Here is a 12,867-nt window from a genome sequence, read left to right as displayed (position 1 = left end):
TCCATCTGCAAAAATATGGCCCACAACATGTCCCCACCTCAAAGGCACAGATGTTCTTCATCCTGCCACTTCAAAGCTCTAGGCCAAAACAGGGAATTTTCAAGGACTGGCACGTTTACAAGGAACTGCTAGTTAAGGCACACAACAGAAAATGCACGTCTTCCTTGAGCTAAAAACTATGATAGCTGGAGAAGTGAGGAATGTAGTTGGGGCAAAAGTTAAAGTGAGTTCAGCTGCCTGCTGTCACCCACATCACACAACTGGTGACTCCCCTTGGCCTTGAATATACACCCAGCTTCCTTAGTAATCCACCAAATGTGTTTTCAAGCCATGAGTTAACAACAACAGTGGCTGTTGTGCTTCTTGGGAAGTTGATTGCTGTACACAGCCTCTTTCTAAGGTAATGCCATAGCCCTGCTGTTCATGGTCCAGGTTTAGAGGCACTGGCTGGGTAGGAACATGCACTTTTGGGTGATCACTCTTATTTACCTGTGTCCATAAATGTGCACCATACTGGGGTGGCCAGCACCACACCAGCCTTCTGGTGGAGGGTGATACACACAGACCTTGGCTGGCACTGACTGCTGCTCCCCAGCCACTGAGAGAAGCCTCATCCAAACCACTCTACAGTACATTGCAAAGGGTCACAAAGATTCCACTTACTGCTCCAAAGTGGCCACTTTTAACATTTCCAGCCCAGTACCTATGCAATTCGTTCCTCCTCAAAGCAAGGTTTTCTCCCCTGAGTCAAAAGCCCACAGTCACTGGCAGGACCACGTGTCACATCCTGGTGGAGAATATTTTATAGTACTGAAGCACGCCCCACCTTCCACACTGAGTGTATGAAAAATAACTGTAACATTTCACTTAGCTCCAAAAAATGTTGGAGCTAAGAAGCAGGCTGGAGGTCAACATTCTGGCCACGAAAAGGAAACCAAGCATGCTAAATTATGTAGCTCTCATCTCGCCAAGTTCTTTTATGTGCCAAACTAAACACAACAGACTAAACACAAACGTCAAGGAAAATTGTGAAGAGAGGGAAGAGCCCGAGGATTCCATGAACCAGATGGTTTAGTCATGGAAATGGATGCAACAGTTGGTAACAGCTTTCTGTGCCTGTACCAACTTTTCATCTGATCAGTGTTTTCAGAAACCAGGGGATTCATTAACAGATACTTTAATATAGGATACTTTAAGTTTCAGGGGAAAAAATGTTTGTTTGGTTTTCCCCCTCCCGCCTTTTAATAGGGCAATAAAAAAACCCCAAACCTGGCAAAAGAACTCAAGCACACAGGGATGCAGAAACTTGCAGATTTTCTCCCCCCAGAATTTCCAAGTGGAAACACACATTCTGGCACATGCATTCCACAGAATCCTTTTGTAGCACATAAAAAAAAACAGCTTTTCCTCTAGCTGCAAAAAAGAGTGGGTCTCCCTTGTTAAGGCTGTTCTTGGAACTGGTGGCTGGTAACTGATGTTACTTTTCTTCCTATGTGAAGATACAGACTAGGCGATACCAATTTATTGGACACTGGATCAGGTCTCCAGCCAATCTGAGAACATAACTTCCAAACACATCTTTCTGACTTCTTATATTTTACTGTTGAAAGTTTTAAAGAGAGTTTTCTTCATCAGAAAGCCTCTTTTATTTACAAATACATATTTGTCCTGTGTTCATCATAAGATTACGGACTGAAAAGAGAAATGACACACATCCAAATATAAAAAGATGGAATTTCACAATAGCATCATCACCATCTAGCAAAACTAGCAAAAAAATGAGTGAGAAGTGGCTTAAGTACCTCTAAATTTCAAAGCTCTCATTTCACAGAGAACATATTGTTCTTAAATAGCTGGAACCAGACAAAATTAATTTACCTCCTAGAAGACCACATTTTCTTGAAATGAAGTCACAGTAATGTGGTAATGATATAAGCATCGGTCTCTGAGCTCACTACAGAATTAAACTGGAGAAGGACGTGGGGTCTGACAGAGATGGTTTTAATGGGAACACTTAGCAACAGTCAGTCTTCAGTGCTGTCAAAACGACCAAATGAACACTGCCTGATACACTCTTCATTCTTCAAAACCTGGCATTTTGCAGAAGTATTGGCAACATTCATGTTTACAAAGTTGGCAGAAAACAAATGTTTATTTTTATCCTAGAATTATCACACAAAAAAACTTAAAAAATTCACATCATAGTGACCTGTTGGTACTGCTGTTACAACCGTGCTGGTGTTCTGATTCCTTTCAAACCTCAACTGGTGCCCATGAGGGCTTTACACATAGGCCAGGGAACTGGAAATTAATTTACACTGCTTCATTACTCTAAGTCCCTCAAAACAGTTTCATACAGCATTTTGATGATCATAGGTAAACAGAAAAATAAATGTCCTTTCTGGTAAAGAGGGACACATACCACCTTTTTTTCCACATCAGTGAGCAACAGAGGTTTTGGTTTCGGCCGCGAGTATGATGGACACACTTCATGAATAAGGTACAGAGGGGACTTCTTCCACCATGTCCTCCCAGCTATTTTCATTTCAGTCTGACTCAGTCCTGTTGCCCTTACTGAACCGTGCACTGGAGCCAGGAGCAGATGTGGCAGCCAAGGACTGCCACACCACACTGGCGTTATGGTACCTGTACTTCACCACTGCCATTTCCACCCCAGCAAATGAGGCAAATGCAGCCCCTGCCTGGCTGCCCAGTGCTCTCTGCTCCTCAGACCCCTGACCACTGCCACCTGCTCCTGTTTGAAACACCTACACTGCAGCACCTAATTCTCCTGCTGTCCCTTGCCCTAAGGTTGGGCTCCCAAGCCTCCTCACCAACACTGAGCCTGCCCTCCATCTCCGTGCCAGTTTAGTAGCTTTAGTTCGCTCTGACCTGAAAATGAAAACACTTCAACCAGGCGTGACTTAAGCAAAATGTCCGTGTGTATTATGTCAGTTACAGTTATGCAATGGCCAATATTAGTAAATTCGTAGCTAATTTTAAATAAAAACTCTGAAAAAAACAGTGACAAACAGTTCCATGGCACGTACCATTCTTACCATGGGGATAATGCTTACTCTTTGTCCAAAGGGACAGTGGAAACAAGTATAAATATAGAAACTGTCTCAAAACTGCAAATCTAAGCCTATGTTAATGCTCTAAACTGTCACTGACTTCCACTAAAATTATTCAGATTCAAACATAAGCAATGATTTAGGACATCAATTTATAACATAATGCTGGTGACCCTGTACCAGTCAGGCTGGATTGGTTTCTGTCCACAAAGCAAACTACAGATTGGCAATAGTTTATCGCTGGTCTTGCAAGAGCATTTAGTATGTAAATATGGTTTTTTAAAGATATACACACACATTTCCCCAATTCAACTGTAGCTGAGTATTCCCCTTCCAGTTTTCAGTAATTTTTAAACAAATTAGATACCAAGCCCTTTCTGTTTGGATGCTTTGCTTTCTTTTTCCAGCCTGAATGAGTCTACAAATATTTTCTTAATTATACAAGGCCAATGTTTCACTTTGCAAACATTGAAGATGAAGGAACACTTGAAGCTTCAGCACCAGAAGGAAAACAAGGAAGAGTGCAGAGGGTAGCTCCATTCGGAACCACAGAGCTGTAACAATTATTGTTCCAGTTTAATACAAGTAACTCATAAAGATTTTTTTTCTTAGTAGTCCCATTGTTCCTGACAACCTAAGTGATTCCTATGTGAGATCGGACCTTCAAGACCCTTAAGTTGATAGATACAGTTTGCAATCCTGCAGAACAGCAACACAAACCAGTTCCCCATAAGCACTGGAGAGATAAGAATACTTGTAATCTCTTGCAAAATGTCATCTCAGTTCATTAAAAACTTCACCTACTTCCTTATAAAAAGGAGTCTATCATTCTTGGACATAGTTACTGTCATTTTGTTGTTGTTGTTGCTGGAGTACTGAGTTCTTGACCTACAGTTTTATTTATGTGTTAGCCTGAATGAGGGTAAGGAGAGAAGAGGAGCACCATAATATTAGCAGATTAATTAATATTACTTGTGATGACACCGATGATTTTCCCTGTTTGTCCCCCATCTCTCCTTACTCTTCTCATTTTGTTGCCTTTTTTGATTATTCCAGAGTGCTGTCAACAGAGCTGTGGAAGTTCCTTCCTTTGTGAGAACAACATCGCTGATTTCCTCTAAGTCTTTGCTTCCATAGGAAGCAGATACCTGGCAGATTTGCAATGGAATGCTAAATCAACTATGGAAGTTCTGCACTGTTGTCTGTTTCTGAGAAAGTCGCAGAAGTTCTTCTCTGATTGCTTTGATAAGGGAGGCTGACGAGTGACCTGGCTGGAGGTCCTCAGTGGAACTGGTGGTGTAGCAAAGGCCCTGGCCCTGAAGGCTGTTGTGTGGAAGCTGAGCAGGAGGTGCTGAGGGCTGCCTGGCTGAAGTCCTCGGCATCTGGAATACTGGTGAGGAGGAATATTCTTGGTGTCCATGCATATGCGTCTGGAAAAAGGGAGAAACCATTATTGTATTTTCTGAATAAACGTGATTAGCCCAGAAAAGACAAGAAAGCAAAAAGGCAAAGAACAGGGGGGAAAACAACATGAAGATGCTTATATCTGCTGCAGCGGCTCCTCTGTTACATGAATGAATGATGTCTCTTATGGAGCACAAAACAACAAGTTTACACAAAATTGTTGGACTGCCTCAAGTTCAGAGACCCCCCTTTCCAATCTAAAGTATATTTAGGAACTGAAATGGAAGGAGGTGGGGAGAAACCCCACAGGACTGGAAATCAGCTTCTCCTTCCATCCACTTCCATCAACTTCCTAAAAGACAGCAGACAAATCACTTTTTTCCCTGGCTGTCATTTTTTCATACTATTTATAAGCAGAGATACTACTATTTACACCTTCCCTTTTCCTGCCTGCTTTGCCTGTTCAGACTGTACACTTTTGAGGACCCTGTGACTGACCAGTGCCCAGGAAAACACTGTCAACAGAAGAAGCAGCAGAAGAAAACTACTAGGATTTGAAAGATTAGATTTTTTCATACTCAATATCTGAGAAACGCTATCCCAGCTTAGGGACAATCATTGTTTCAGGGCAGGAAGGGGTTAATTCTGCCTTTGTTCAGTAACGTACATTTTCTAACAATACAAAAGAGACAGAGAACAGAAGCCTGAGTTTATGGCTTGTCCTTCTGCAAGACAATCTGCTTACACTAAAACAAAGCATGGATTTACAGTACACTGGGTGACTGCAGCAACTCCCAGCACGGACACAAACAAGGCACATTTGAAAATCCAGATTCCAGCTGACAACCCTGAAGCAAGTGTTTCCTCCTGCCTTGAACTGCTGAAGGCAGGGAGGCAGCCTGAAGGAAACACGGGACACAGAGGACTGAAGGCACAGGTGGGAGCAAAGCAAGGTGATCCCCTTGCAGGGGGAGCAGCAGGCTCAGAGCACAGCCACCACAAGCCCGTGAGCACTACCTTGGTCTGGGAACAAGCCTTAAGGAGTAGCAGAGAGAGCAGCCTGATAGGGAAAGAAAGGACAGCAAGGTCAGCTAGAAGAGGATTTGGGAGCGAGGGGGAGGGGAAGGAAGACATTACAAAGCAGAGCCTGGGAAGGATACGGGGGACCTGCAGCAACAGTGGCAGCAGTGTGCAGGGAACACAAAAATGCATGGCAGCAAGTTCCTTAACATCTCTCATAATACAAATGAATAAAATTTAAGCCATTTAGAAAGTAGAATTAATAATAGATTCTGAGTCTCTTGTGCAGCTCAGGTACAGCACTCCTCCTTTATACAGTTAATTCTGGGAGACAGATTAAGGGGAAAAGAGGCTTTAATAGAAATATGATAGGTAAAGGTTTTCCAAGTAACATCCTGTCTTATTTCTTATAAAAGAGAGGTGATTTCAGTATCAGAAAGGAATGAATGGGTCTCCTGATTGTTCAGAATTATTCATTTGGCAGTGAAACCTGAAACTAATTCATACATGCAGCCTAGAGTTGGCAAACCTGACAAGTACTCTGTGGGTTTATAGGGAAGAGATGACATTAAAAAATATTAAAAGGAAACACTCCTTGATACATGAGTCTTAACTGCAATTTAAATTATGTTCAGGTTACTTTCACATTAAAATGCACTATGTGATTCAGCTCCTATCTCACAGTGCACTAAATTACCACCATAAGAATGGTTTCTTAAGGGAAGTTAGGGAGTCTGATGACCACAGTGGCTGGTTTTTACACTAAGTTTTTTAAGGTTTTCTTAAATATATCAGAAAAAGAAAAGGGTGTGTTTCTGTGATTTCACACATAGCATCAGAATTAAACAAGCCTGTAAAATTTCAATGCCACATTGGTTTAGAAACCTAACCTCTACTAACCTACAACAGCAAAATAACAGGAGCAAAAAGTCTGAAATAATTTTTGCTGGTTTTTAAAAATTTCTTTACTGACGGAAACACACAAAGATATGCTATATAACATGATGTATGCAAAAATATATAGTTATATATAATAGCTATACATTATATATTTTTATCTAAAAACTTCTAGATAATTAACAGCAATATGAAATAATTGACAAAAATATGTTTATTGAATCTTCCTTCTTAAGGAATGAAGATTTATGAGATGAAAGTGTAAATTTGTTAATCTCCATTTAATACCTGTTGAACTCTGGCCAATTTCAACTGAACTAAATGTATAAATATTATATCCAGACATAAATGTGTATATATGAATGTATGAACAGATACATAAAATTCACAAAACCAGGTAGCTAATTAGACATCATCTGATTTGTTACAACCTTATTTGTTATCATTGAATCTGCATCTGGCAGAAAAGTCAAGTTAGGCTGTGCTTTGCTGGGTGACTTAGCCAGCATGGATCTCACAGGGCCTATCTCAGGGACTTGAGAGACAACAAAGTTTGGTGAGATTTTTTAGAGACACTAGCATGGGCAGCTGAGTGAAAAAATAGAGTGAAAGGGTAGGAGTATCTTTGGGAAAACACTGGAAACCTGCAGGAAGGTTTGGGAGAACAGTGGAAGGCTCCAGGGGACTGTGGATGGGTAGGAGGTGATGGCAGGTGGTGGAGGGAGGTGCAGATATGCAAGAGACTGAGCCCATCTCTAAGAAGCCAGGCTTCATTTGTTCTGCTGCTCAGCATTGCTCAGGATTGTATTTTTTGTCAGCTAAGGGAATTCTGTCCTTCTCCTGGCTGCCCTGGGCCTTCTGGATGGAGAATTAAGGTGAATTGATGGCACCCTGCACACTGGCTTTGGGCTGGGAGGTGACAAGTGAGAGGTCAAGTTCCAGCAGAAAGTCAGGTATTGACTTTGGGAATAAAGGGGTGAGGACACTGTGAGGAAAAATGCTGTTGCAGGAAGACAAATGCAGATCCCTCTCCAGTTTGTGTGCAAGAAGAATGCTTTAGATTTCAATCTTCCTAAATGCAGAGTTTAATTTTAGAAACTTGCTCAGAATGAGGGAGCAGTAAGACAAGGTTTGCATAGGATCAGCTGAATAATGCACCATAAGGAACACGACCATCATTAAGTAAAGCCTCATTGCCAAATGAGCAAAGACAAATTTAGAGCTCTGTCCTAGTGAAAAATCCAAACTGTGAAGGTAATTATTTAACTACAGAAAGCTACAAGACCACAACATTTTGTTTGTTTTTCATGTGTTTTTTTCTTTTTTAATGGGAAGAACCCTTAAAAAATAAATTATTCACAGGAAAAAAAGTTCAGGCAATATGTGAGCTCTCCTACAACTACCTGACACCAAATTCAGGTAAGTTTTAGTTCATTATCTCCTCCTTTTGTCTGTTTTTAAATAACAAACTGAAAAAAAATCACATTGCAGTAACATATAAACTGCAGCAACCAGTGAGCAAAAAGTTCTCTCAAAGCTGAGGAAATCTTTAAACTGAGATGAACTGAAAGAAAAACAGCCTGGATTTAAATGACCTGAACAGGAAGACACCCACAGATGTAGAAAAGCCATCTTCAGAAAAGAGAGACAAATGTAAAGAAAGGTCAGTAAATGGTAACCCAGAGATGTCTCTGAAAATAGAACTCAAGACACTAAGATCTCTTGTGCAAGTGCTCTTTTAGATATAAACTGAAATTATGGTCATGCATTCAAATGCCACAGTTTCAAGCACAGAAAGCACATTAAATTAGGGAAACAGATCTTTCAGCTTTGACAGCTGAAGTTTTTGAATAGTATCACACAGTGTACCCAGTTCTCACAAGCTTTATGCTGCTCCTCTTGAGTTTATTTGGAGGGGAGGCAGCTCAATTTCACCAAAATCTAGGATAAGCCCATCCTGGTGTGTTTCCTTTCTGCAAAGCTATGTCATGATCATGCAATACTGCAAAGCAATATCAAGTAGTGTGAACACACATTGCCCTCAATATGCAAAAGGAGGAGATCCCACTTTCTTTCCTCAAGGAAGAAACCAGAAAAAGATAGTTCAAACTAAGAAGTTAAAGAAGAAGTATAAATTTGTCGCTCTCAAGAGTACTGCAATAATCCAGGTCAGTCTGCTCCAGGATGCAAATGCACCAAAGAGGGAGTGGTAACAGCCAAGTGCCTCTCCTGGCAAGGCCATATACTATCTTCAACCTCACACATCTGGTTGAATCAGAAATGCCAACCTCTGGAAGCACAGCTGCCAAGAACATGAAACCACCATGGCTGCCTGGGCAACACAGGTAAATGAGTATGTGTTCATTTACCCCATCCTGCTGACTTAGGCTAGGAAAGTAACTTGTTTAGAAACACCTCCAATGTTACATGCAAGTATGTACCTTTTTCTGCTGCCCTGACTCCTGCTGTTAGCACTGATACAGAAGATAAAAGAACTTTATGCATACAAAATAGAATGGTAGCCCGGGACAATTTAATTCAGTGTTTTCCAATGACAATGATCTCAAAATACAGAGGCATATTTCAAAGAAGGAATGGAAAGCAGTATCCACCTCTGCTGGAGCTCAGAAGCAGAACTGGATGAACTGCAATTAATGGGTGAAGGCCTCAAGCAAGGAAAAAAAAAAAGTTAGGGTAAAATGAGAGAAAGCATTTAGAGAAGCAAAGGTGAAAGAAAGCAAGCAGAAGTCAGAAGAGCTAACAAGGGTTTGAAGAGCAAAGCAAAGAATGTCAGGGAAGCAACTAAAAGTATTCCAGGGAGGGAAAAAGTTCCAAACAGTAATGCAAGAAAAAAATACCCAAACAAATCACTACTTTGGAAACTATGCAAATGTGTAACAGTACTCACTGCATCTCGCCTAGCACATTCATCCTCTCCACGATACTGGGGCCACCCTGGCCCCCCCGGCTGGCCATGCCCTGCTCTGCCTGAGGGGATCTCCACTGGTTGACCTCCGATCCTGCTAGCAATTCCCACCTGAGTGAGGTGCTGTATCTGAGAACCTTAAAAGCAAATATTGGTTTTTTTTCATCTTCATACACAGTCAAGTTTGCAGGGCAGACATATGATAACATAAAACTTTGTTGGAAGCAGGAGACAAGAAGAAAATGGAGCTCTGTTTCTGTGCAGTTAATAAAAACCAGCAGAAAGAAGGCTGTCAGTGTGTAATAAAGACAGAAAAGTTATGTGCATTCTGTGCAGTTCATGTGAGTGTGATGCATTTCATGGCACTGCACTGAAAGAAGAGGGTGGGATACACACATCTCTGACATGGGTTACTCCTCATTCCAGAAACATGCCAGCCCTTTCCAAACTGCTTACTGAAAGCTCTGGCAATGCTATCATGCCAATTACTCAGCAGCAAAGAGAGGACATTTGCTCCTGTGGCACACCTTATTTGCATCACACTGGCAAGACCCTAACTCTGCAAACTGCCTCCTGTGGCTCTGAAGAATAAAACACACGGCTACTAAGAGTGTTCTTCTCTCAGCTTTGCTTTGTGGTTAAATATTAAACCATGCTGTCGTTAACTAAGAGAAGGTCAGAACATACTGTATCTCCTTCCAGCCTGAAAGCCAACCTCCTCATTTCTCCTCTTCCTTCCCTTCCCTCCTTCCCACTGCTTTCAAACATATGCAAGGATAGTTGCCACCATTAATTGCAAGAGCTATGTAACAACATGCCAGCTTTCCTTCTTCATTAACTGTCTCCCCGGGGAAATGTCATTTATATTTTTATTCTTAAAATTAATATTAATACTTCATTATTCATTAGAAATGAAACACATTTAACCCAGAGATACATAAAACTGTGTGTATGTACAGAAGGGGAGGAAAAGACAAAAACAACAGTGTGATTTAGGTGATGGACAGTTAGATCACTTCCCTATTTTCTCTCAAAACACCCCAGTATTTGAGAAGTTCAATATTTACACGTAATTATGCTGAGGGACAGAAACTAAATATATTAAGTTCCTCCAAACTTTAAAGCAGAATACATTTGAACATTTAGACAATAGTGTGAATTAGATAATAAAATAGTTAAGCTGTAATAGTTATTACATTCCTACTATTCTTATTCATTTAACATTTACAGGGAGATGAGAGCAACTATCAAAACTGGGCTTCTGATATATGATCATATTTTCAGTCTTTTTCAAGGAAGAAAATCTTTATCTGGGAGAAAATTAACTGTAACATTTACATAGCAATACAACATTTTATTCTTAAAATTGTTTGCTGCTTAGCTGCCATGTGATGTTACCATCTTACTCATGACAGCATTGGTGACTGCTATCAAAATTAGATCAGGGAAGGTGATTTCATGGGGGACAGCAGAGATAGATAATTCAATCTAAAACTAAGAGATACTGCTTTAATGCATGCAATTCTACAAAGAGAAATAAGAAACACAGATGTAGAGATGTATTAAAAGATTTTGCTACTTAGCATGCTGATTGGGATGCAGAAATTAGTTAATTTAGCACAAAAGAAGGAGTTTGAAATGGAAAGTTAGCATACATTGTAATCTCAAGTGATTTTCCATTCTTAGCAAATGGGGTTTTGTGAAAATACACTTTGTGATAACTAGTGCTTGTAAGATACTAAAAAAAGAAGCAATGCACTTCCTTTTTCTGCAAGGTCCTACGAAAAGTAAAGTTAACGTCACTTTGTGATCATCTTTTTTGGGCATTGAGGACAAGGACCACATATCACATGTAGCAGCTGAAGGAGAATGACATCTTAGTGGTGACCTTGGCATAAGAACAGATAGAGAAAAGGCTCAGTTATTTTCCTGCATATTTAACTTCAGTGAAGTGTACCTGCAGTGCTCCCAACGGGTCGTGGCCGTGCCACTGATGGCATTTCCTCTGAGTACATCCCCCTGGAGGAATACTGAACCTCAGGGGGCGGCTGCTCTCCGTGCATTAACTCTGCAGGCTGAAGAAAACCTGGCCCAAAGTTCTGCCTGTGGAAAAGGAGTCAAGGTTAAAAGAAGTGAAATCCCTAATTAGAAACAATAACGTAGGTGTGCCTCACACAGTGGGTCTTTATGCCTTTCAATGTAATTGTAACCTTCAATGCTGAGGAAAATATTTACATCTGAAGAACGTGTTTTAAAATTTTACACAAGTGTTTTTCACATGTTGCAGTCTCCTCAATGCAGAGAAAAAGGTTCACAGATCTTGAGATCTTGTTTTCTCCTTGGGAGAAAAAAAAATCTTCAATGAAAAAAAATAGAAAAGTAAAACTTCAGCAGTGATGTAGCTGCTTACCTCAGCAACAAAGCTGACTCTATGCAAAGAGTTTCTAGGCACACACTTTTGGTCTAAACCAAAATATAAGCTGCATTACATGTGTATTTTGTCAATAACTATTACTTCACGTAATTCTGATAATTTTTCAGGGAGTTTTCAAAACTGTGCTCTTTAAGATTTGTGAAACAACTCAAAGCATTAGCACACATGAAGAAATACAATGTGTACTGAAATTAATGTTTCCTATCAATCAGGCTGGTGCTGGTAGTCACTGTTATGTATTTGCTAAAAAGAGTTAACAACAGAAACTGCAATCCATCCAACTTCACTGTTTGTGTGAGTGTAAATGAAGCCAAGTGAGACAAGCAGCCAGGCTCAGGCACATGGAACCACACAAAGTGAGGGCCAGGGATGAGTTTTCCATGCCTTTTATCACAATGGCATCTTAGCACTCCCAGGCTACAATCTGCAGTGTATCCTATTCCTCAAGATCTCAATTTTACACCCCTTTGTTTTATTGCAAAATCCTGTGACTGCATCTAGTTTAGATTATTCTTGATTTGTGCTTTATTTGGAAAACTACCCACCTTCATATGACAGCCAGATAGCAAAGAAGTTGACATAATAAATTGCCTAATAAAACATAAACAAGGAATTGTAAATAAAAGTACCAGCTATTTGACTGCAGAGTTACAAGATGGAGGAGGTTAAAGGGCTTCAAGCTGTAACAATCCCATTGTGGAAGTCCTAGAATTTCCCCAGTCCCCTCACGTACAATCCCCACCTGTCCACTCAGCAGATCCAGAAGAAACCATTTCCAACCACACAAGCTAGTTAAAATAAATGCTTCAATGGGTAGGTAATGTTTAACTACATCACTTCTGTTATGTTAATCACTGTAATCAGTAAAGTATGCGATCATCCGGCCCTTTATGCCTGCAGTGTTGAGCTGGAATTTTGAAGCTGATGAATTACTACAAATTTTGGTGTTGCCTAAAGAAAATAGTTTCTAAACATTACTGCAAATGTATTTTTTATGTGCCAATTTTTCAGAGGATGGGAAGTAAATTCTTTATTGCTGATGTGCTTGCACTTGAAAGATTAACGTTTAAAAAGGCTTCACCTTCTCAATCTTCTTTATAATAAATACTTAT

The 12,867-nt window shown here is 40.4% G+C and overlaps 1 protein-coding gene across 7 annotated transcripts in view; it reads right to left on the bottom strand.

The window, feature by feature from the left end:
- Positions 1-2,133: 2,133 nt before the first annotated feature.
- Positions 2,134-12,867, bottom strand: part of KIAA1549 (KIAA1549 ortholog) — a 142,072-nt gene continuing 131,338 nt past the window's right edge. For 3 of the 7 annotated variants that reach the window (XR_005627352.1, XM_039708056.1, XM_039708057.1), the window contains 3 exons: positions 11,279-11,424; positions 9,304-9,458; positions 2,134-4,504 (listed from right to left, as the gene is read on the bottom strand). Coding sequence is in view for 5 of the 7 variants with exons in the window: in XM_039708056.1 (XP_039563990.1) it covers positions 4,250-4,504; positions 9,304-9,458; positions 11,279-11,424 (556 nt within the window). In the remaining 2 variants the exon portion in view is untranslated. Of the gene's footprint in view, positions 4,505-5,495; positions 5,539-9,303; positions 9,459-11,278; positions 11,425-12,867 lie in introns of all 7 variants that reach the window. The other 4 variants (XR_005627353.1, XM_039708060.1, XM_039708059.1 and 1 more) reach the window with 3 other exon arrangements.

Source organism: Passer montanus, unplaced genomic scaffold (genome assembly GCF_014805655.1).
Source record: "Passer montanus isolate IOZ18808 unplaced genomic scaffold, ASM1480565v1 scaffold20, whole genome shotgun sequence".
Lineage (NCBI taxonomy): Eukaryota > Metazoa > Chordata > Aves > Passeriformes > Passeridae > Passer > Passer montanus.
The sequence above is the reverse complement of the archived record's forward strand: the minus strand, read 5'-3'. Positions and strand labels throughout refer to the sequence as shown.